This window comes from Octopus bimaculoides, chromosome 2 (assembly GCF_001194135.2).
Source record: "Octopus bimaculoides isolate UCB-OBI-ISO-001 chromosome 2, ASM119413v2, whole genome shotgun sequence".
Classification (NCBI taxonomy): domain Eukaryota; kingdom Metazoa; phylum Mollusca; class Cephalopoda; order Octopoda; family Octopodidae; genus Octopus; species Octopus bimaculoides.
The window spans coordinates 41,033,290-41,055,293 of NC_068982.1; the positions used below are offsets into that span (position 1 = coordinate 41,033,290).

Here is a 22,004-nt window from a genome sequence, read left to right on the forward strand (position 1 = left end):
TCAGTGCTTATTGCACTTGAGCATTTGTCACACACAAAAACTATCTTCCCAGTTAGCCTTCCTTTGATATTGCTGCACTTATGTGTCCATAGCTTACACCGGGTAAATCTTATGGAGTTTCTACAGATTTGTGTTTTGTCTACCTTCCTACTTATTCTATAGCCTATTTCATAACCAAAGAACAGGTACAGATTATAAACAATGAAAGGCCGATTTTGCTGATTCATTTCACAGAGGTAGTAGTAGAGGGCCAATCTGACAACAAATCTGACCTTGGATCTTGAAAGTTTGCATGAATCCTGGCTCAGTTAAATCTCTTGTGGCACCAAATGATGTCAACTGTAGTGCAGCATTGTATTGCCTAATTTTATTTTGGAAGTGCTTGGAATCTTGGTCAGTTGATGACAACAGTTACTTCAATGGCTCTGGAGGTTGGGTGACTGCAGGAAGTTTAACCTTTCCACCACTGCAGCACAGTGCAGGTGTCTCTTCAGGCCACTTCCTTGCTTTACAATGTATGCATGCAGTTGTCATTGCACCAATGGAAACTCTAGTGTCATCTGCATGAGCTGCTGGATCATAATTGAAAGCTGCTTCCCTGAGCTCTTGCAACTTCTCTTCATTCTGCAGTGATCCTATTCCTTGTCAGCCATGCATACCTCTGTTTATTACTCTGAGATGCTCTGGCTTTTGTAGTGCACAGTCTGTTCATTTCCTGGTATGCTTCCCTTTCTGCAGCTGTCTCTCTTTCCCTGGACAGAGACATTCTTTTGGCTGACCTTGGTATTGTAGACAAATTTGACACTTTCCTTCTAGGCATGGTTATATACATATACACAAATACATGGGGGCAGAAGATAGTAAACAATGAAAATAACTGGGTAACAAAAATTATATTTCTTAATATGACAGGCAAAAAGAAAATTTTTTTACAGAAAAAGAGAATTGTACAGGTTGAAGCGAAATTTGTCACTTAGTGAACCAAAGAGCCAGTATCAGAGGGACCAGAAAATAGCCATTAATAACAGAAAAACACAAAACCATTGCAAAAATAAATAAAAATTTTTTAGGGAATCTAAGTGTACAGATTTCAGTGAAATTTTTGAAGTTCCTTCTGTCAGTAAATTATGAACTTATTTTTATCAGTAATTCCATCAACAACAGAAAAACACAAAACGTTGCAAAAGTAAAATTTGTAGGCAAATTTAACGAAGTGTACAGATTGAAGTGAAATTTATGAAGTTATTTCTGTCAGTTGATTATGTATGAAATTACTTTCATCAGTAATTGTGAACTTCTTTCTGTCAGTAATTTGCTGTTGTTGTTTGTAAATAACGACTGAAAACTAACAGTGAAAACAATAGCAATTGAACTTAAAGTGAAAATAGTGTTTGGAAAATGAAAGCAAAACAATAGAGAGTTAGCTAGTTAGACAAATAAGGTATAGATAGGGATATGCATGAAAAGCGAATACATACACATCTCTACTTTATATATTAGATGAGATTGTAATTTTTTGACCAATGGACGTAAGGGAGACAATCAATTTCTGAAAGTTACTTCACAAAGAGTTACCTCCTTTCTCCATGTAACCCAGGAACGGATATTTTCTGCCTCCAGAGAGAGATAACTAATAAATTATTATTAATTAAAAATTGACAAACATCTCTTACAGCTGTTTCAAGCTTCAGAAAATTAATAAAATTAAAAATTACATGAAAGATCTCATCAAAGTTGGTTTAAAATATACAAAATAGGTGTTCAATTCCTGCATGTTGAGTAAACGGCTGCAAACCGTTGTTAAATTATATAAAATATGTATTTAAATTACCAAATCTCACTTCAAAAACCAATCACTACACAGTCTCTTTTTTAACAACTTTTTTAATAAGAAAGGAGGTTGAATAATGATTGATTCAGATAACAAAGAAAGTAACAACGAGTCTTTAAACTTTCTTGGAACAGGTTACATGTGATTTTTTATTTATGTTGGGTAACTAAGCTGTCGACTTGAGTTTCCAATTGCCATCAAATGTTGTGAGACCTGGAAAAGATGAAGTTTGAACATTTTACTAAAGAGATAGATGAAGTAATCTTGGAAGCAAATATTAAGTATGAAATATAAATGGTGGCAAATAGCCAATTTGACTTTTTAAAATTAACTTGGTACAAAACATCACATTTCTAACCTGTTATATATTTCACCTGTTTCAGTCACTAGACTGCAGTCATGCTGGGGCACCACCTTGAAGAGGTTAGTCAAACCAAACAAAACCAGTATTTATAGGGTTTTTTTTTAAATCTGGTACTTATTCCATTGGTCTCTTTTGCCAAACTGCTAACTCACAGAGACATAAACAAACCAACACCAGTTGTCAATCAGTGGTGAGGGACAAACACAGATACATACATACACACATATGTATAACAAGATTCTTTCTGTTTCAAACTACCAGATCCACTAACAAGGCTTAAGTTGACCCGAAGCTATAGTAGAAGACACTTGCCCAAGGTGCATACAGTGAAACTGAACCTGAAACTATGTGAATGAGAAGCAAACTTCTTACCACACATCCATATCTGCACTAGTATTTTAATCCTTTGAAGTCAAAAGATAACTGGATGCAACTATTATTCTATTAGAATATCTCACAAAATAAAATTGAACCCACTCAATTCAACTGTCTCAAAGAGAGTAGTTACGCAATTGCTAAGATGCAAACTAAAGTAACTATTTCAGGCTTTGCCATCTTTGCTTTCTGTGCCTAAGTCATTGTTATTGAAACTATTGTTTTCATTTCAATTGTAGTGTATGTAAAACTATATTAACCAATGTGTACTTCGTTTACCTTTAGGATGGAAAGGTGCAATGAGAGAGACCTGCAGCTTTTTCTATTAAGTCCAGTGACCTTATAGGGTCTCTCTGTGCAGGAGTAGATGTGTAAAGCTAAACTGGATGGAAAGTTACAAGGCAATTTGGAAAGTGACTGAGAATTAACTGACCAAAGTGGGCAGGAGAGATAACTATTAACATAGCTTAGTGGTTAGGGTATTCAGTTGACAATCATAAGGTCATGAGTTCAAATCCCAGCAGCATGTCATGTCCTTGAGCAAGACACTTTATTTCAAGTTGCTCCAATCCATTCAGCTGGCAAAAGTGAGTGGTACCTGTAATTCAATGGGCCAGTCATGTCACATTCCATTTCACACTGAATCTCCCTGAGAAATATGTAAAGGGCACACGTGTTTGTGGAGTGCTTAGCTATTTGCATTTTAAATTCACAAGCAGATTGTTCCACCGACTGGATCAACTAGAATCCTCATCATTGTAAGCAACACAGTGCCAGACACTCTCATATGGACAAGCAAGATCAAATGGATGAATTCTAGGTGAAGAAAGGCCATGTGGTGTCAGTGAAGTATTTTTATTGCAGACAACAACAAAGAGGTGAATTAGAAGATAGAATTAAATAGCAATATATTGTATAACAGACCTGTTCAATCTATACTATCATGAAGGAAATATTTCAACATTGATAATGAAAGCTGAACACCAGAGGTGTAACGGATGTAATTGTATCATCAATCTTCTCAATCATGTGTCAATCCAACTTCGACACTGGTATGTTTCAGATTTCTTATGCTGCCAATCAGACAGGTCTTTGAATATACCAAGGAAAGATGCCACCCAACAAACTGAACACTTTTTTTCCCGTTCACTCCCATTCATTCACAACATATTGGTTTCAAATTTTGGCACAGGGCCAGCAATTTGGGGGAAAGATGTAAGTCAATTACATTGACCCCAGTATTCAACTGGTACTTATTTTACCAATTCCTAAAGAATGAAAAGCAAAGTTGACCACAGAATGTAAAGATGGACGAAATGTTACCAAGCATTTTGTCAGGCATGCCAACAATTATGCCAGTCAATGCTTTATTCATGCACTACATATTACCAAACAGTCATAGACTTCTGTTTCCCAACGTCCTTGACAAACCAGCTTTTAAATGCAGAAAAGCCTACCTGACAGAACTTCACAGAACAAATCCAGTAAATAACAATTTCTTGAATAGGTACAAGGTCAGGCAGAAGTTTGGTGAAAAAAGTAGTCAGTTAAATCAATAAATACCAAGATTATCTTATCAACCCCAGAAGGATGAAAAGCAGGATTTGAACACTGAGTGTTGAGGGCCATAACTAAATACTGAAAGGTATTTTATCGGATGCTCTAATGATTTTGCAAAATCATCTAAATCCAGCTAATAATAGCACTGGCATTTTAATTTTCCCCATATTTAAAAATTACTTTTAATGAGTTCTTCAGATTATAAGATTTAATTTCATTAAAAATCAAAAACTAGAGCCACACTAATATAAATATAGACAAATACATTTTCTTCTCCATTTTAAAGCAATTTACTTCTTAAGGTATCTATAAGAAATTATGGAATTAAGCAATAAAATCAATACCTGAAGAACATGGAGTGTACAAGCTTTATCACATAAATTAGATGTTGTAATTATACTAGTCCAGAGATGAAGTAGATGCCTGAAACAGAAAGAAATATCATTAACAATGGATCATCATTTATTCAACCATGTTCAAATTATATTTGAAAACTCAATATATTAAAAAGCATAGATGTGATCTTGTACTAGGGAGGCTATTATGAACTGCATTAAAATGACTATCATGCACTTAAAGTTAGATTTGTGTCTAACCTAAAGTCAAAGACAAACATCTAACATTTTAAACATTACAATTCTCCTTGTAAAAATCTTTACATACTTGATACAAAGATATATCGATTATTCAATGTACTTATCTTTTATACAGCTTCTTAAAACTATTGTAAGCTTATTAAATGAAAAAAAAAAAAACATTGTTTTGGGTTCAATAATTAATTTATCAGCAATAGCTTGGTTGTGCAAATTTGAAGATTTGCATAAGTTACAAAAGTATCTAATTCGGTTTCAAATTTTGGTACAAAGCCAGCAATTTCATGGAGGGGTTAAGCCAATTACATTGAATCCAGTGCTCAAATTGTACTTATTTTATAAACCCTAAAAGGATAAAAGGCAAAGTCGACCATGGCAGCATTTGAATTCAGAACAAATGTTGCTAAGCATTTTGTCTGGTAGCGATTCTGCCAGCTCACCATCTTACAGAAGTATCTAATTTAACACAAGAATGATTCTCCTAACACTAATCACTTAATAAAAGGAATATATACTTCACTTACATACCATTTTCATGTCATAATTAAGTCAATATGAAATTGAGATTATTAAATAATGCAAGACTAATCTAGGGATATAGTTATTCTGATAGATTTTGAAGCTAATCAATAAGTATAAATCAGGGGTCAGCAACAGATGAGCCACCATGGGTCTCAAGTCTTTTCTAAAATTTTCTCAAATCTAATATATTTGTGAACCATCGAAAGTTGATGGCTTTTAGTTAGACTTTTCTGTTACAATTTAATTTTTGTCTATTTAAGCATTACCAGTGAGAAATAGGGGATACAAAACGATATTTTTATATGTGGGCCATGGACAAATGAAAAAATACCAAGACAGACAATTGCAAGAAGATATTGGCCCCTTGCATACATTCTAACGAAATTTGAAATGTGCACATAAATGTACATAATATATATATATATATATATATATTCAGGTGAATATGGTACTTAAGTTTAGGCACTAGAATTTAGTATGGTATTACCCATACAATTTCAAAGTAAGGTGATTAAAATCAAAATAAGCAACAAGGATACCCAGAGGTAATGCAGTACGATCGTTTCATGCAACTCCATTTAATTGAACTATGTAATCAATGCAGAGCAATCTTCAGCTGCACAGAGACATAGAATGATTACATTGTTCAATTAAATGGAGTTGCATGAAACAATCGTACTGCATTACCTCTGGATATCGTTGTTGCTTATTTTGATTTTATATATATATAAACACACACATATGCACACTTTTCTGTGTACATAACTATTTTACATGCATGTACATGTTAGTAACACAAGATTCAACAAACTATTGAAACAATGTTACTTTACAACCAGATACACTTACTGATAACTATTCATTTGAAACCTGTTAATGGAATATGATTTTTGACCTAATGAAGCAAGCAGAGTTATGTACCTTCACATAGGCTATAAGTGACGGTTTTTTAAAAAAAAAACACTGATCAATAAAGCCACTGTGGCTCATTTATTATTAATTACCAATCAAGTATTATATGACTTTCTGGTGAAAGATCTAATTTAGATGATAGATTGACAACAGTTTCATGTTTCTCACAGTATAAACCATAAAACAGAGTCATAAGGTGTATGTATTTGAAACAATGTTAAAAGTGACAGAGAAAGGCCACAACAGTTCATGTTAGAAATGAAATCAAAACTCTAAATATGGACTGTGTATTTTACTATTTCAACTATAAAAGGTTTTATGAATAAGGGTAGATGAAACGTTCTGACTCAAAAGAATGCAGATGATGGATGGTATTACTAATATAAAATCTGCTGCACTTATTACTACACTGTACCTACTAGATAGTTCCTCAGGGAAAGTTCAAAAGGAGCAGTTTCTATATCTACTCCATCTCTACGGATTATCAAAGCAGACTGCAGCAATAATGCTACTGTCAAAGTGCATCAGCTTTTATGAAGTACTGCAGTTGGAGGGGTTCAGCTTGGCAAGTAGTGTTGTTACCAAGTTGTTAACTGGATATACATTATCCTATAGTACTTTTTGAAAGTGCTTTGAGTTGGCAGTTCTATCTTGTTATTTATATAGGTGATCAAGTTCTGAATGTATGCAGCCTTGACACTGGTTAGTCAGACTAATCAGCAATGTACACAGAGACGACAACAGATAGCTTTCCTGCAGACGTCAGTGTTAATGACTTTTTTGTGATTCTGAGTTGAAAATGCAACAGAGGAAATGAATCCATTGTTGGGATATTCCGTGTTGAACCTATATGATCATCAGCGTTGTTTGCCTCTCCACAAGAATATGAGAGTGTCTATCATATATATTTTCTCTTCTTACTTGTTTCAGTCATGAGACTGCAGCCATGCTGGGGCACCGCCTTGAAGAATTTTAGTTGAATGAATCAACACCAGTACTTATTCTACCCAACACTTTTGCCAAACCACTATGTTATGGGGATGTAAACACACAACATCAGTTGCCAAACAGTGGGGAGGGGACAAACACAGATGCAAAGACACACACACACACACACACACACATATATATACATACACACGAAGGGCTTCTTTCAGTTTCCATCAACCAAATCAACTCTCAAGGCTATAATAGAAGACATTTGGCCAAGGTGCCGCACAAAATGGGATTGAACTTGGAACTATATAAATGTATGTATGTATGTGTATATATATATATATATATATATATATATATATACAGACACACAGAGGAAATCATAAAAGTAGCTAGCTGAGGCTCTGCATCCTGATTGGTCCATAAATATGATGGAACATATTTCATTTCTATTAAAATCATAACTATTTAGAAGGATCAAAATTTTCAGATATATTTGTATTTATACATGCATATGTGCATGCACATGTGGACGTGCAAAGATACCCAACTTTTACTAAATGAAACTAATTATAATTAATATAATGTATGATTTATTACTTTTTATGTAATACTCCACATATATTTCATATAGCCAAATAGTGAAGGTGTATGGCTCAGCGGTTAGAGCATCAGGTTCACAATCATGAGGTAGTGAGTTTGATTCCCAGACTTGGCAATGTATTGTGTTCTTGAACAAGACACTATCTCACGCTGCTGCAGTTCACTCAGCTGTAGAAATAAGTTGCAACATCACTGATGCCAACCTGTATTGGCCTTTGCCTTTCCCTTGGATAATACCAGTAGCACAGAGAGGGGAGACTGATATGCATGGGCGACTGCTGGTCTTCTGTAAACAACTTTGCCCAGACTTGTACCTCAGAGGGAACTTTCTAGGTCAAAGCATAATAGAAGTAAACAAGTGTCACTATCATGTAAGTGGTATCCCTTGTTTCCAATGTCCTGCGAAAAACACGTCTGGTCATGGTGTACTATTTACCTTATATGGAAACAGGTGAGGGTAGGTGATGGAAAGGACATTCAACCATAGAAACTCTGCCTCAATAAATTCTGAAGGGGATCTTTACCCTTTTAATATAGAAAAAAAAAAAAAAATTTTCTTACGAGTGCGGCACCATAAGAATAGTTTCAAGTTTTTGCTCATCAAATTTCCGAATAAAGATATTTGCAGAAGCTGCAATCTGTTTGAAATAAGAAAATACAAATAATACTGTTAAGGCAAAACAGAAAGTAGCATAAATCATTCACAACACATTAAGACACACTAGTACATAACAGAACCTTATAAACACTATTTCCATATATTGTGACAATGAAACCAAAATCAATAAGCTGGCACTTTCCATCATCATTTTAACATCAACTTTTTCATGCCCTGGGTCAGATGAAATTTATTGAGGCAGAGTTTCTATGGCTGGATGTCCTTTCCATCACCTACCCTCACCTGTTTCTATATAAGGTATTAGTTCACCATGACCAGATGTGTTTTTCGCAGGACATTGGAAACAAGGGATACCACTTACATGACAGTGACACTTGTTTACTATTATGCTATGTCAAGACAAGATGACAGTAACACACAAACACACATACATAGATACATATGTATGGACTTTTTTCAGTTCTTGTCAAACCAAATCCACTCACAAGGTTTTGGTCAACCCATAGATATAGTAGAAGACACTAGCCCAAGGTGTCATGCATTGAAATTGAAGCCAGAACCATGTGGTTGGTAAGCAAACTTCTTACCACACGCCATGCCTGTGTGCCTGATGTGTACACACACACGGCAAGGCTGTGAGAGTATAAAGTTTAGGCCCTATGGTCTCAGGTTGTCTCATTGCATGGTATTTTGAGCATGCATCTTCTATAGCATTTGACAAACCGATGCTCTCCGAGTGAATTTGGAACTGTATGGAACCCCATCATCATCATTTAATGTGTTTTCCATGCTGACATTGGCTGAATGGTCTGACAAGAGCTGACCAGCTGAAGGACTGTTCAGGCTCCATGTCTGTTTTGGCATAGTTTCTATGGCTGGATACCTTTCCTAATGCTAACCACTTTATAGAGTGCACTGGGTGCTTTTACGCAGCACCAGCACAGGTGCTTTTTACATGGCACCGCCACCTATGAGCCCACAAGATTAGGAACACTCAGCTGGAGAGGGTTGCATGGGACAAGCCTGTATGCAAGGACAACCACACTTTTACTTAGCTCAATGTGTCTTTCCAAGCACAGCAAACTGCCAGGAGTCTCAGTCCCGTCATCCACTCTGTGAGTCCCAACATCTGTAGATTCTTTCTCACCACTTCATCCCTCTTCCTGGGTCTACCCCCTTATATATTCCCCCTACAGTTAGAGATAGGCACTTCTTGATGCAACTGTCTTCATTCATATGCATTACACACACACACAGTCCAACCCATGCCAGCATAGAAAGCAGAAACAATGATGATGATGAGGATGTATGTACATATATATATATATATTAGATAAATCAAAAATTAAAAATAACAAAACAACAAAAGTCAAAAAGATATACACAGGGAATGTATTAGTTTGATGCTCAGTATAAAATTGAAAAAAAGAATGGAGATATAACATTTTAAGCATGGTTCTACACACATATCACATTTGTGTGTGTATTTGTATCTGAATTTGTGTTTGGGTGAATGTTTGCATTCTATATGCATGTTGCACAAAACCAAGCTTAAAATGGTGTGGTTAATTGACATTCATTGTCACCAAAATTATCCTCCAACATGGAATAATATGAAAAAAAAAAATGAATTAATAGTACAGAATAGTGACAGGAAGGGCATCCAGAAGTAAAATAATGCTTCAGTGGGTATTTGCTCAACCCTTGCCATCGTGGAAAATGAATGTTAAATATTGATATATCATCATACCTTTAATGTCTACTTTTCCATACCTGCCTGTTTCCAAGTAAGGTAATATTTCCTCATGACAGATCAAGTTTTCACAGAATATTGAAAATGAATGACACTCATTTACATCTATCAAATGATCTCAAGACAAGGAGACACAAACACACACGACACATCTTTGAGTTTCCATCTACCAAATCTACTCACAAGGATTTGGTTGGTGTGGGGCTATAGCAGAAGACATTTGCCCAAGATGTCATGCAGTGAAACTGAACCCAGAACTATGTGGTTAGGAAACAAACTTTTTACCATACAGTCATACTACATATATATAAGCATTTGTGGATGGGCTGTAACCAGTGATGTTTATTGGCATTTCCTATCAAAAAATTGATCACTAGCATGTGTGTGTGTGTGTGTGTGTGTGTGTGTGTCTAGACACACACACACACACATGGCCCATTGAAAAAAAATAAATAATTTCACAAGGTACATACTTCACCATGTAGTGATCTCATAGCCTTGAGGAGCAGAGATTTGAAGTTTGCTGCATTGATGGTGTCATTTTTATCAGCAAATTCTCTACAATAGAAATAAATTACTTAAATAACAAACTATATTCTTGAAGGTATTTTTTTTTTCAACTGATATAATTCAGTTTCTATAATTAAGTAAAAATAAATAAACAAATAAATAAAATAAAAAATAAAGGCATGTCGCAAATCCAATTTTGATAAGTTTCATTACCAACACAGTAACCTAAGTACTACCCTGGCACCTTGTTTCAGTCAGTCCTAAAGTACACTAACCCTTATAACATCTGAACCAGCCATGTACAAGCCAAATGTTCTAGTTTTATGTTCAAACTGGCCAGATCTGGCCTCTCACACTTACCTATAATGTCATTCTAATAATATACAACAACATCAAAATCTTGAAGGTATGAGATAATGCATAATTAACTCAAAACAATATGAATAAATAATTAGATTTGACAGAGTAAGCTAAATGCCAAAAGGGCTAATACAAAATTTCCGAAATTCCATTATTTTCCCTATATAAGTTCTTTCATAAAAAGAGCAAATACTACGCAATGTTCTTGCCCTTTTCAAAAACATTAGCTAAGAAGTGAAGGTAGAAGACCTCAATTCAATTCAATTGCAATTAAAGTCATGAGCCTGGCTCATAAAAAATTTAATTAGTTATTTGAATACTGAACTTGTGATCAAACTGTCACAATACAAACCACATTTGTTTGTCAAACTGGAAAAAAAAAATATCATTTCAAATTCAGTTGAACCTCATTTATGTTAACTTATTTGTTATATTAACTGGCTTCAGTTGATATATAAATCAACACGAAATGAATATTAAAACCAAAGCAATGATTGAACACTGCAAGTACTTGCTGGTGAAAAAAACAATACATTTTCAAACAATATATAAATTCTATCATAACATATAACTAACTTAATTGAAACTAATCTTCTCCACTAACCTAAAAAGCAGTCCACAAAGCTTACTAAACACCTTACCTGCACTCATACCAAACTAATACATGACCTACACAGTAAAACAGGAGATATTAAGTACAGTCTATGTTGCCGACTTCAATTTACACAGTATCTTCCACTGTATGTACAACCAGCCACAAACCTAGAAACACACGAGTACAAATCAACACCATCGTGAAACACCTGATACACATCGAAATGAGCTAACCATGTTCAAAATCTGTTAAGTTCTTAACTCCAATGAAGTCATGTGAACTGAATCTGTTAAAATAAGCATAACTTGTCTACAGCTAACCATTATGCTGATAAGTACAGACTAGCTATAAAAAAAAAATGAAATACTCTGTTTTTGATTAGCTACCAGTATGCCATAATAATTCTCACAAGACTTGCTCTGACTTTTCTATGACCCCACTATTTCCTTCAGTACGTGGATAACTAAATTCTTATGGTAGCAGACAGTTAGCTAAGTTAACAGTTCACTTTCTGTCACCAGCAACTTAGCTCTACCACAAGTGATCATGCAGTGATAGAGACTACCAGTGTTAGCAGTGATAGCATTATAGAATTTAGAAGTAATTTGCTGTAATACAATGAGAGAGTTCAATTCAGCCTATGGAAAAACTATCTACACTAAATCAGTCTCTTGGCCAAGATCAGATTTATCTCATTCACTTAATGCTATGGAAATGAGAAGCATCATCTTTTATAAATTGTGATTCACGAAAAAAAAAAAAAAAGGGTTACTTCCCTGTCACACATTAGCTTCAACATGAAAATTCCATCTATAAACTGAATTAGTTGTCACATAAAAGATCAATAATTTCGCCAACATAATTAGAAGTCAGGCCTCCTCTTCTGTCAGATGGGGCAAAATTTCTTCTTGGGAATTTGTCGTCTTGGCTTTGAAGGTACCACAAAATTCATTCAGAAAAAACCCCACCCTCATGCACTTTTGAAATTTGGAAAGAAAATTAGTTCAAAGATATGTACTTAGTCAAAATACCAAGATATTGAACTTTTCAACTCATGTTTTTCGTTTTGGTCTCTAGCTATTTCTAAATCATGAGAATTGTACATTGATGTTTCACTATTCACTATAGTTTAATAATGACTAATATGTATGAGTTTTTCTCAATACTATAATTCAATGTAAAAAGACTACATGAAAGACAAAGACACTTCCATACAATATTGCACCAACTATTTTTTCTTTCAAATCCAGACATCAGAACTGACAGATGAGCAAAAGAAATGTTTCCAAGAGGCTCTCCTGCATGCCACATAGATAATGAATGACTTGCAACCTCATTATCACAAGTGACAAACTGAAATGGATTTGTTAGGCAACACCATGATGGTTACTCGAGTCTACATGGAAGCTATGGATATGGTAGGAAGATTAATAAAAGGGCCAACAGTCTTAGAATTTTTTTTTTTTTTTTTTACACAAATAACCCAGCCGTTTACAATGCTAACTTTCGAAAAACCAGCCAACCACCTGATCACCAACCAGTCAAGAAGTTGCAAGCCAGGGAGACTTCATAATCACCAGAAAACTGGATAGGCATACAGTTTTAAATACTAAGTCTTTTTTCTAGTATATATTACATGTAGAGAATCAGAAAAAAGTTTGCCAATGTTCTGCAATAAAAGGGTCAGAGAGTCAGGGGGTTCCGGAGTGTAAAACAGTATGGCAGTGTGAATTAATCCTTTGGCATTCAGATTATTCTGTCAAATGTAATGCTTATTCATTCACATTATTTTCACTTCATCCTGCATTATTTCAAAGCTTTGAGGTTACAATTATGTGATTTTATATTTTTAGAATAAAATTGTAGGGTAGAGAGGAGAGGCCAGATCTGGCCAGTTTGGATAATAAAACAGGTACAATATTTGGGCCAAATATGGCCGGTTTAAATGCTAAAGGGTTAAAACATTATCCTTGAAATGTTTAGTTGAATAAATCAATCAAGTACTTATTGAAGTTTAGTACTTATTCTACCAGTCTCTTTTGCTGAACTGCTAAATTACAGGGACATAAACAAACCAACATCAATTGTCAAATAGTGGGTACAAACACATACATATATACATAACGGGTTGCCACAGTTTCTGTCTACCAAATTCACTCACAAGGCATTGGCTGGCCCAGAGCTATAACAGAAGACACTTGCCCAAGTTGACACACCAGTGGATCTAAACCCAAAACCACACGGTTTCAAAGCATGCTTCTGGACCATACAGCAATGCCTGCACTTGTTATGCAACCTTATTTACTAAACTTGGATAAGTTTATTTACATTGCCTGACCTTCAACACCAACAAATATCATTTTCACTGTCAGTGTTCTCACCTCAACTAGTGACTATTTTTAACTACGTAAGACACAAAGCCATGTATTATTTTTAGAGTGTTCACTAATCACTAGTATACAAACTCTGAAAGAAAATAAATGTTTTGCACCAGTTATTAACAATCACTTACTTTCATGTTTCTTACCACTGTCGTAATCTCTCACTTTCTAGGTTACAAGCTAATCACACAGAACATCTTTATTCAATACGATTTTGTCATAATGGAGAAAAAAAATTATCATTGTCACTAAAAAATTACTCAGACATGATTGCACAAAAAATAAATAGGATAGGATATACTATTCATTTCAACAGCATAGAAAATTAAAAGACAAATTAATACTTATATTGCTATTTTAGATTCTCTATAGTCAACTTATTCAGCTTTTAACCCTTCAGAATTTAAACCGTCCATATCCAGCCAAAGTCTTCCACCTGTTTTATGTTCAAACCAGCATGATCTAGCCTCTCACACCTATCCTGCAATGTTATTCTAAAAATAGACAATCACATCACCAAAATCTCATGGTTACGAGATAATGCAGATTAATCCAAAACAATTTGAATAAACAAGTATTATATTTGATAGGGTAATCTGAGTGCCAAAAGACCCTAGAATGAAACCATATAATCTGAGAAAACTAGAGTAAGTTTTGCAAATGATATGTATCAAATACACTAACTTTAGGCATTCTCCTGTCCATTTTAGCTGAGGGTCAACACAAATTATGGTCAAAACAAAATATAGAAAATTATAAAACATTGTTACCTACATTTTAACTAATAAAAACCAATTCTTCAAGGGAGGTTTTACAACAATTCTTTGAAGTTTAAGAGTTTTCATTTTCCTAAAAAGAAATAAAATTTTTAAAAATTGAATATAAAACTTTAAAAAAAACAACCTTGCTTCCTAACCAAATGGCACCTTGGGCAAGCATCTTCTACTATAACAACAGACCAACCAAAGGCCTTGACAGGTGGATTTGGTAGATGGAAATTGAAAGACAACCGCCGTATATATATGTATATATCTATGCATGTGTCTTTGTATCTGTGTTTGTCCCCCTCCCCCATCATCACCTGACAACTGGTGTTGGTGTGTTCCCATAATTTAGCAGTTCGGCAAAAGAACCAATAGAATAAGTACAAGGCTTAAAAAAAGGTCATGGGGTCGATTTGTTCGACTGAAACTCTTCAAGGCAGTGCTCCAGCATGGCCACAGTAAAATGAATAAAACAATATCAATCAGAAATTTAAGGTGAATACAATTAATTGCTGTAATGTTTTCATTATTTTGAAGTTGCAGGCATGGCTGTATAGTTAGATATGAAGTTTGCTCCCCAGCTACATGGTTCCAAGTTCAATCCCACTGCATTGGTACCTTGGGCAAATGTCTTCCACAATAGCTTCTTGACAACCAAAGCCTTGTGAGTGAATTTAATAGTAGACTAGCAGAGATACCCGGTGTTGCCCGTGTTACATGCAATTGAAGAATGAGACTTTTCTGTTATATTTTCTTTAATGAACTGGAATACCTATGATTCGAATTTCATCAAAATTGCACATGAGGGTCCTTTCCCTCTTTACACACCATAAAAAATTCTAATCATGACACATGTATTCCATACTATTGATCTTTATGCGCATATTCCAAAATTCCAGTCTTCTGGAACCTGTAAAAAGGATTTTGCTCCTGAAAAATGGAGCTCATGAAGCTCTAAAATGTGGGAATGAAGGCCCCTATTGGGGGTGGGGGTGTTAATGTCAACCAGAGAAGTTGAATTGTTGGGAATGTTTTTAACTTGGGTTTTATAGTATGCCTGTATATATGTGAGAGTATAGTTTCAGTATGAAATTGAAAGTATTAAAGTGAAAGTATCTGACATTACAGTAGCGACAGGTTATTGTTTCACTTTTGACACGTAATACTGAAATAGTGGAATAGTTTCAGTATTAAAGTGAAAGTATCTGACATTACAGTAGTGATGTTATTGTTTCACTTTTGACACGTAATACTGAAATAGTGGAGGAGATATGATATTGGTGTGGGCTCAAACTATGCAAGAAGTTAAACATTTTTTTAGTCTAAGACAATACACGGACCCTAATTAAGGCATGTGTAAATTTGGAATGAAATTGGTTGTGTAGTTCTCAAGTTTTAGGGATTCACACAGACACACATTCTCATCTTTATATATATAGATATATACACACACCGAAACACACATATATATATGTATATCAATATAAATACATGAAAGTCAATGAAGTTTGGTAAAAGAAGGTGATCATGTACATACTTTCTAGCTGTTGTCATTATAACACCACATTGTAATATTCCTTGTGGAGCATATGCAAATAGGTTTGTTTTGCTTCCCACTCTAGAGCAGCCAACATACAGTTGTCCATGTGAGAAGCAGGGCTCTTCCAAGAGAAGACCAGCTACAGAGAGGGCTTGACCCTAATATTTGTTAATGGACATGGCGAAAGTGACACAAAGGAGGAATTGTAGTCTTCTGAATGTAAAAGTAATGTCTGCTCCTGATGGAGTAAGAGGAATTCTTGGAATAATGACGTTATCACCTTTTCCACATCCAGAAAGAATGGTAGCCTCGATAACATGTGACATCATCTTCTTTATCACGAGTCGTGTTCCATTGCAAAGTCTTGGTGGTTCCAGATTGCGGAGTAGCATAACAGGCGTTCCAACTTTAAGTGATATGTGGGGAGGTAGTCCAGGAGGCTCCAACGAATTGAGAAATTCAGGAGGATAGTTCACCACTTCATTTGTATCTGGAACTGTATCAACAGACTTGTAAGTTCGAAGATTGCCATGAAGAGAATGCATCAGCTACGTTTTTTTGAGCAAATATTGCTCTTTCACACAGCCAATTGTGATTTAGGTAGTTTTCTTTGAAGTTGGGAAAGACTTTGTGTTTGAGGTCATCTACAGAATTAACAACAGAGCAAAATGGCCATACTTCCATTTCTCCTGCAGCATCGAGAGGCACCTTGCCATCACCAATTGTCAAAATGTCCTGTGCAAACTTCTTGGACATTTGGTTGCCGTGTAGCTGAGCTCTCATGCTAGTGTTAAGACTGAGGATGGTAACATGATGCCACAGGGTAGAGGACTTTCAGCATGCTTGGACCTCATCTGCTCTAGTGCCTTTCGGAATGACAGGAAGAGTTTGCCTGAAATCACCTGACAACAGAAGCGTAACACCTCCCATTGGAGCATGACAGTCTTGGATGTCTTTCAGGGCTCTATCTAATGCTTCCAAAGCTCTCTTGTGAGCCATGGTGCATTCATCCCAGACAATTAGATGACACCTTTGAAGCACATGCCCTGATCTGAGCTTTGGGTGATGTTGCATGAAAGCATGTCGGATGCTGCTAAATTGAGAAGGAGTTTGAAAGTAGAGTGTGCTGTCCTGCCACTGGGTAACAAAGTAGCTGCAATCCCAGAGGAAGCCACAGCTACTGCAATATCCTGATGCTGCCAAATTTGTGCAAGGAGAAGCTTTATGTTTTTCTTGTCCCTCCAGGAGCATCAAGGAAGAAGATTCGTCCATCACATTGGCGTACACTGTTAATAATAGTTGTGTAGGCCTGCAGCTGGTCCGGAAGTAATTTATGCTCGTTTTCAGCAATGTACTTTGAAAGTGCTTGAGTGTCGTAAGATGTTTCACGAATGACAGCAGTGGGAAGGCTATTTGACCCTGACCTGAATGTTTGTGGCAGGCCATAGGTGGACAATTCATTACCACCCAGTGTGGCAATTCTGTCTTCAATGTCAATGAGGGTTTTGTTGTAGACTTCATTGCTGATATCCTCCATGTCAGGATAGAGCCATTGAGCTTGCCGCTGAAAGTCTTCAGTCAGGTTGTCCCTGTACTTGAGCCATAGAGTTGCAGGATCACACAGTTCGCATGTCTGTAGTAATACTGCAAATAGTGCCCTGATAAAGCAGCCTCTCCCAAAGTTGCATCCCATTGTGCACCATCTTCCAACAGTCCTTGTTGATAGCAGGCTTCTCTGTATGTTGTGCAGACATGTTCATGAATGGTTTTTAAGGCCTGGAAAGACGTGGGGCCTCTGACTTCATGCAGTAGTAGGCGGAGGTAGAAGCACTCTTGTTGAGTGGGATGTACTGTGTATACTCGGCCAAGGCAAGTGTCAAACTTAATGCCAGGGTATCCATGAACATTTTGACCTGCTTTCCTTGGAGTCCATTGTTTTCCATTCCAAGTGTAGTGCGATGGAATCTGTGGATACAGTAAGGTTTGAGCGAATGGATCCACTTGACAGAGCTTGAAGAATGCAGTGAGTGTGCTATCCCTTGGTTGCTCTGCCAACAGAGAAGCATTAGCATTGGTGAAGTACGCTCTTTGACTGTTTTCCAGGTGCACTGCAAGCTGTTGAATGGCGGGGTGTCGTTGGTGAAGTGGTAAGCCAAAGATGCGCCAGAAAGCCTCGTTGCTACTTATGTAGCGCCCCACCTGATAGTGCGTCACCTCATCCTGGCAGTATTGTTGTTGAAGTGCAAACATTGCAGCGTCAGAATCCTTGTTCACATACTTGCAAACATATTTGATGGACTTAACGGAGTTGCAAAACTCAACGTTAATGTGGGCATTGAAGATCTTTGACAGGAGTGGGCAGTAAGCAACAATCCATCTATTATCAACCTCATGCTGTCCAATAGTTGCTGTGAAACTGCCGTCTTGTGGTTTTCTCCGTCTGTATGATGAATACCCATCAGTACCTGTCTGAGTTTGTTGTAGGAACTTCCTTGGAAACTTTTTTGAACATACGCTGTCTTTCAAACATGGTGAGTTAATGTTGAATCCACGCCCACATGGACCATGCACCATGTTTGCTTTAACTAAGTGCGATGGATCAGGAAGTTCTGCAGATATTATGTTGCCGATGTCAGTTGATTTGATCTTCGTTGAGAGCCAAAGCAGGATATGAGCATGTGGAAGGCCCCTTTTTTGCCATTCAATTGTGTACATGTCACATTGTATGGGTCCGAAGATTTGCCCTTTTTTTAGGAGGTCCATGAGAGTAATTAATTTCAGATGGATAACTCGGGCGAGGAGGTCATGCCTGTCTTTAGGCTTTTGACCTAAGAAGTGTTCGGCCTGAATCTCCTTCCACTTGGGATTGCATGTGAAAGTGATGAATAAGTCAGGCCTGCCGTAATGGTCGACAAAGGTCATTGCATCCCGTGTTCTTTCATGCATATATCGGGGACTTCCAGTGAATGTGGAAGGCAAGATGCAAAGTCTTCCTATGCTTGTTGGAGCAGCATCATTGTTGATGGCATCTCGGAGATGGATGTAGTTGTCAGAGCGCAATCTCTCTGATTCCATTTTTGCGCACATATCAACTGCAAATTGATTAAACAGATCTCGAGACTGGTGGAGGTGATTAGAGGAGTTGTCTCGTGTCATAAATCGGTATGAGTAGAAGTCCATGCAGGATACTGGCTTGTTGAGATATTCATTACGATTTTGTGGATGTTGCTGTGGTATACCGATGTGGTAGCCATCCTCACCATAAACAAACAGAAGTGGATACTGAAGTGTATCGTATGATCGGTGTGTTTCTGTAATTCGTTGGAGGGTGGTGTCACGTCGCCTAAGGACAATGTCTCTGGGATTGTGCTGTTCACCGTGAAGGAGTACAGCTATTTCATTGCATGTGGGTGCATTGTAACGGCTTGCATGTTCTGTAGATGGTCTTTTCTGAGCATCTATGATAACAGTAAGAAGTGAAAGAAGTGCAAGTGTTATTGCTCCGTATGAAGTACCCTGTTAGCCTATTGTTAGTGAAAGAAATGGAAAAGAATAGAAAATGTAAGAAATGAAGTGAATAAATGTAAAAGATTGCTCGGCGCCTGCATTAGGGAAGAAGTATGGAATTATTTGGAAAGTAGGAGTCGTGACAGGGAATAGAAAAAGAAGGTATTATTGTAGCATAATTTGAATGTCCGTGATGAAAGACATATGAATGGGCTGGAAAAGAAAGAAAGAGAATAGTTGGGAGTTGATATGCAGGTGTAGTTTGAGACATTAACAGAATTGTTTTGTATTTGTAAGACGTCATGCCTACAGGCATTGACAATCAAAGACCTCTGTGCCAAAATCTGAAGATTCCTGTGTTCTTTCTAGGCAAGATAACTGTGCATTCCCATTGTCTTCTATCGGTCTATAGCAAAAGACACTTGCCCAAGGTGCCATGTAGTGGGACTGAACCCAAAACCACATGGTTGGGAATAAAACTTATTGTCACACAGCCACTCTGCCTATTTGTCTCCTGAGCTTACCCTTGGGACACATGATTTATTTAATCCTTAAGTAGGGCATGTCTAAGGACCAGCTCAGCTCCAAGTCCTGCATGCCTTAACCACAGAACCATCTTCTGCTATCTAACCCATTACTGAAGTCCTTGACTATCACCCTGGGTCAGAACAGATTTAAGAATAATGGTGAGTAAGGTGTAACTGTATACTCCCTAAGACTCTCTGAACTCTCCAGATGAAGTTTCACAACTTGATTCAATTTAATGTGTTGCTCAGGTCACAGCATATGCTTGATATTTTTTCTTTATCAAGTAATTTTGGTAAAGCACTATATGGTATTATTCTAAAGAAATTTGGTGTATAAGGCTGGAAAACACAAAGCAGAACAAAGTTGCAGTTTTACTTTGTATTTCTGTATTACAGAGATATAACCCCCATCTTCCAGGACATTTGGAAAAAGCAAGGGCTGGAAAAGTCATTGCTCAGATGTATGAGTAATGACTTTTCCAGCCCTTGCTTTCTCAAGGAGTTATAACTTGTAATATATAAATACAAGGTAAAACTGCAACTTTTTTTCTTTTTTCGTAGCTTACTTTGTACCTTCTCGCACGTACCTTACACAACAAATCTCTTTAAATGGCACCTTAAGTAAGTGCCTTCTACTAGAGCCCCTAGAGCAACCGGAGTTTTGTGAGTGGATTTGAAACAGAAACTGAAAGAAGCTTATTGTGTGTGTGTGCGTGAGTCAACTTTGTTTCTTCATAACTTTCAGAAAATAAGTGTGATGATGTGAAGATGGAAACTGAAGTCCCCCCACACACACACTAGGCACAAACCTGATGGGAAACAACAATACTGCTGAACAACCATGGTTAAATATGGCTGGAGCTGAGAAAACATTTTTGGACATCAGGGTTATGCATCTCAGCACACCAACATATATAAACAAGAATTTGCCTTGGGTTTATGCAGCACATGAATGGAAGAAGAGATGTTACAATGATCTGGTGCTTCAAATAGAAAATAGCTCATTCACTCCCATAGTTAGGTCCACATCAGGAGGGACAGAACAGACTAACAAGCACTAAATTGTTAAGAAACGAAACGAAAGATATTCTGATGTTCTAAACTATATAAGAACAAGAATTAAATTCAGTCAACTAAAGAGCATTCTAACTGCAATTCATGGAATAAGACGGAACAAACTTCACCTATTTCCATGCTGTTGTTCAACCTCACTGAATTCACCGAAGACTTCTAGGAAGTTTTATACATAGTCCCTAATCTTTACAGTGCAATTCTCAGCACTATCATTCATCGACATATAATTCATTTAATGAAATTTTCTACAAAACGGAATTTGTGAAAATTTTTTTTGAGAGGGATTTTGGAGGATTCAAATGTGCAGTTAGGTAAAGTAAACCACACAGATGCTTTACCCCAACACAAAAGCTGCAGGAACTACTGAGAAATTTTGCAATCTCTTCTAAATTCATTGCAATACCGGACACCCATGTTGTCAGCATGTATCTCAGGTTCACAAGCCCTCCACCTCTTAGCCTGTATGCATCGTCTGAGTGGGGCAGCGATGACTGCTAATTTCTAGTTAATTTCCACAAAAATGAAAATATTGGCACCGATAGTTGCAAAGGGAGGTAAGCACGTCACTCAAATTCGTAGAATTTTTTTTTTTAATTCTAACAAAGTGTGACAGTTTACATCTAAAGGTACTCCCCCAAAACACCCCTTTTTTTTTATTTAATTTTTTTTTCTACACAA

At 36.6% G+C, this 22,004-nt stretch overlaps 1 protein-coding gene across 3 annotated transcripts in view; it reads right to left on the minus strand.

Moving 5' to 3' along the window:
* Positions 1-878: 878 nt before the first annotated feature.
* Positions 879-22,004, minus strand: part of LOC106884227 (uncharacterized) — a 22,416-nt gene continuing 1,290 nt past the window's right edge. The window contains exons 1-6 of one of the 3 annotated variants that reach the window (XM_014935486.2): positions 21,437-21,833; positions 14,689-14,763; positions 10,542-10,626; positions 8,258-8,334; positions 4,475-4,553; positions 879-2,044 (exon numbers count right to left, since the gene is read on the minus strand). In XM_014935486.2, coding sequence (XP_014790972.1) covers positions 1,985-2,044; positions 4,475-4,553; positions 8,258-8,334; positions 10,542-10,626; positions 14,689-14,759 — 372 coding nt within the window. In that variant the 5' untranslated portion in view covers positions 14,760-14,763; positions 21,437-21,833 and the 3' untranslated portion in view covers positions 879-1,984. Of the gene's footprint in view, positions 2,045-4,474; positions 4,554-8,257; positions 8,335-10,541; positions 10,627-14,688; positions 14,764-21,436; positions 21,834-22,004 lie in introns of those variants that run through there. The other 2 variants (XM_014935484.2, XM_014935487.2) reach the window with 2 other exon arrangements.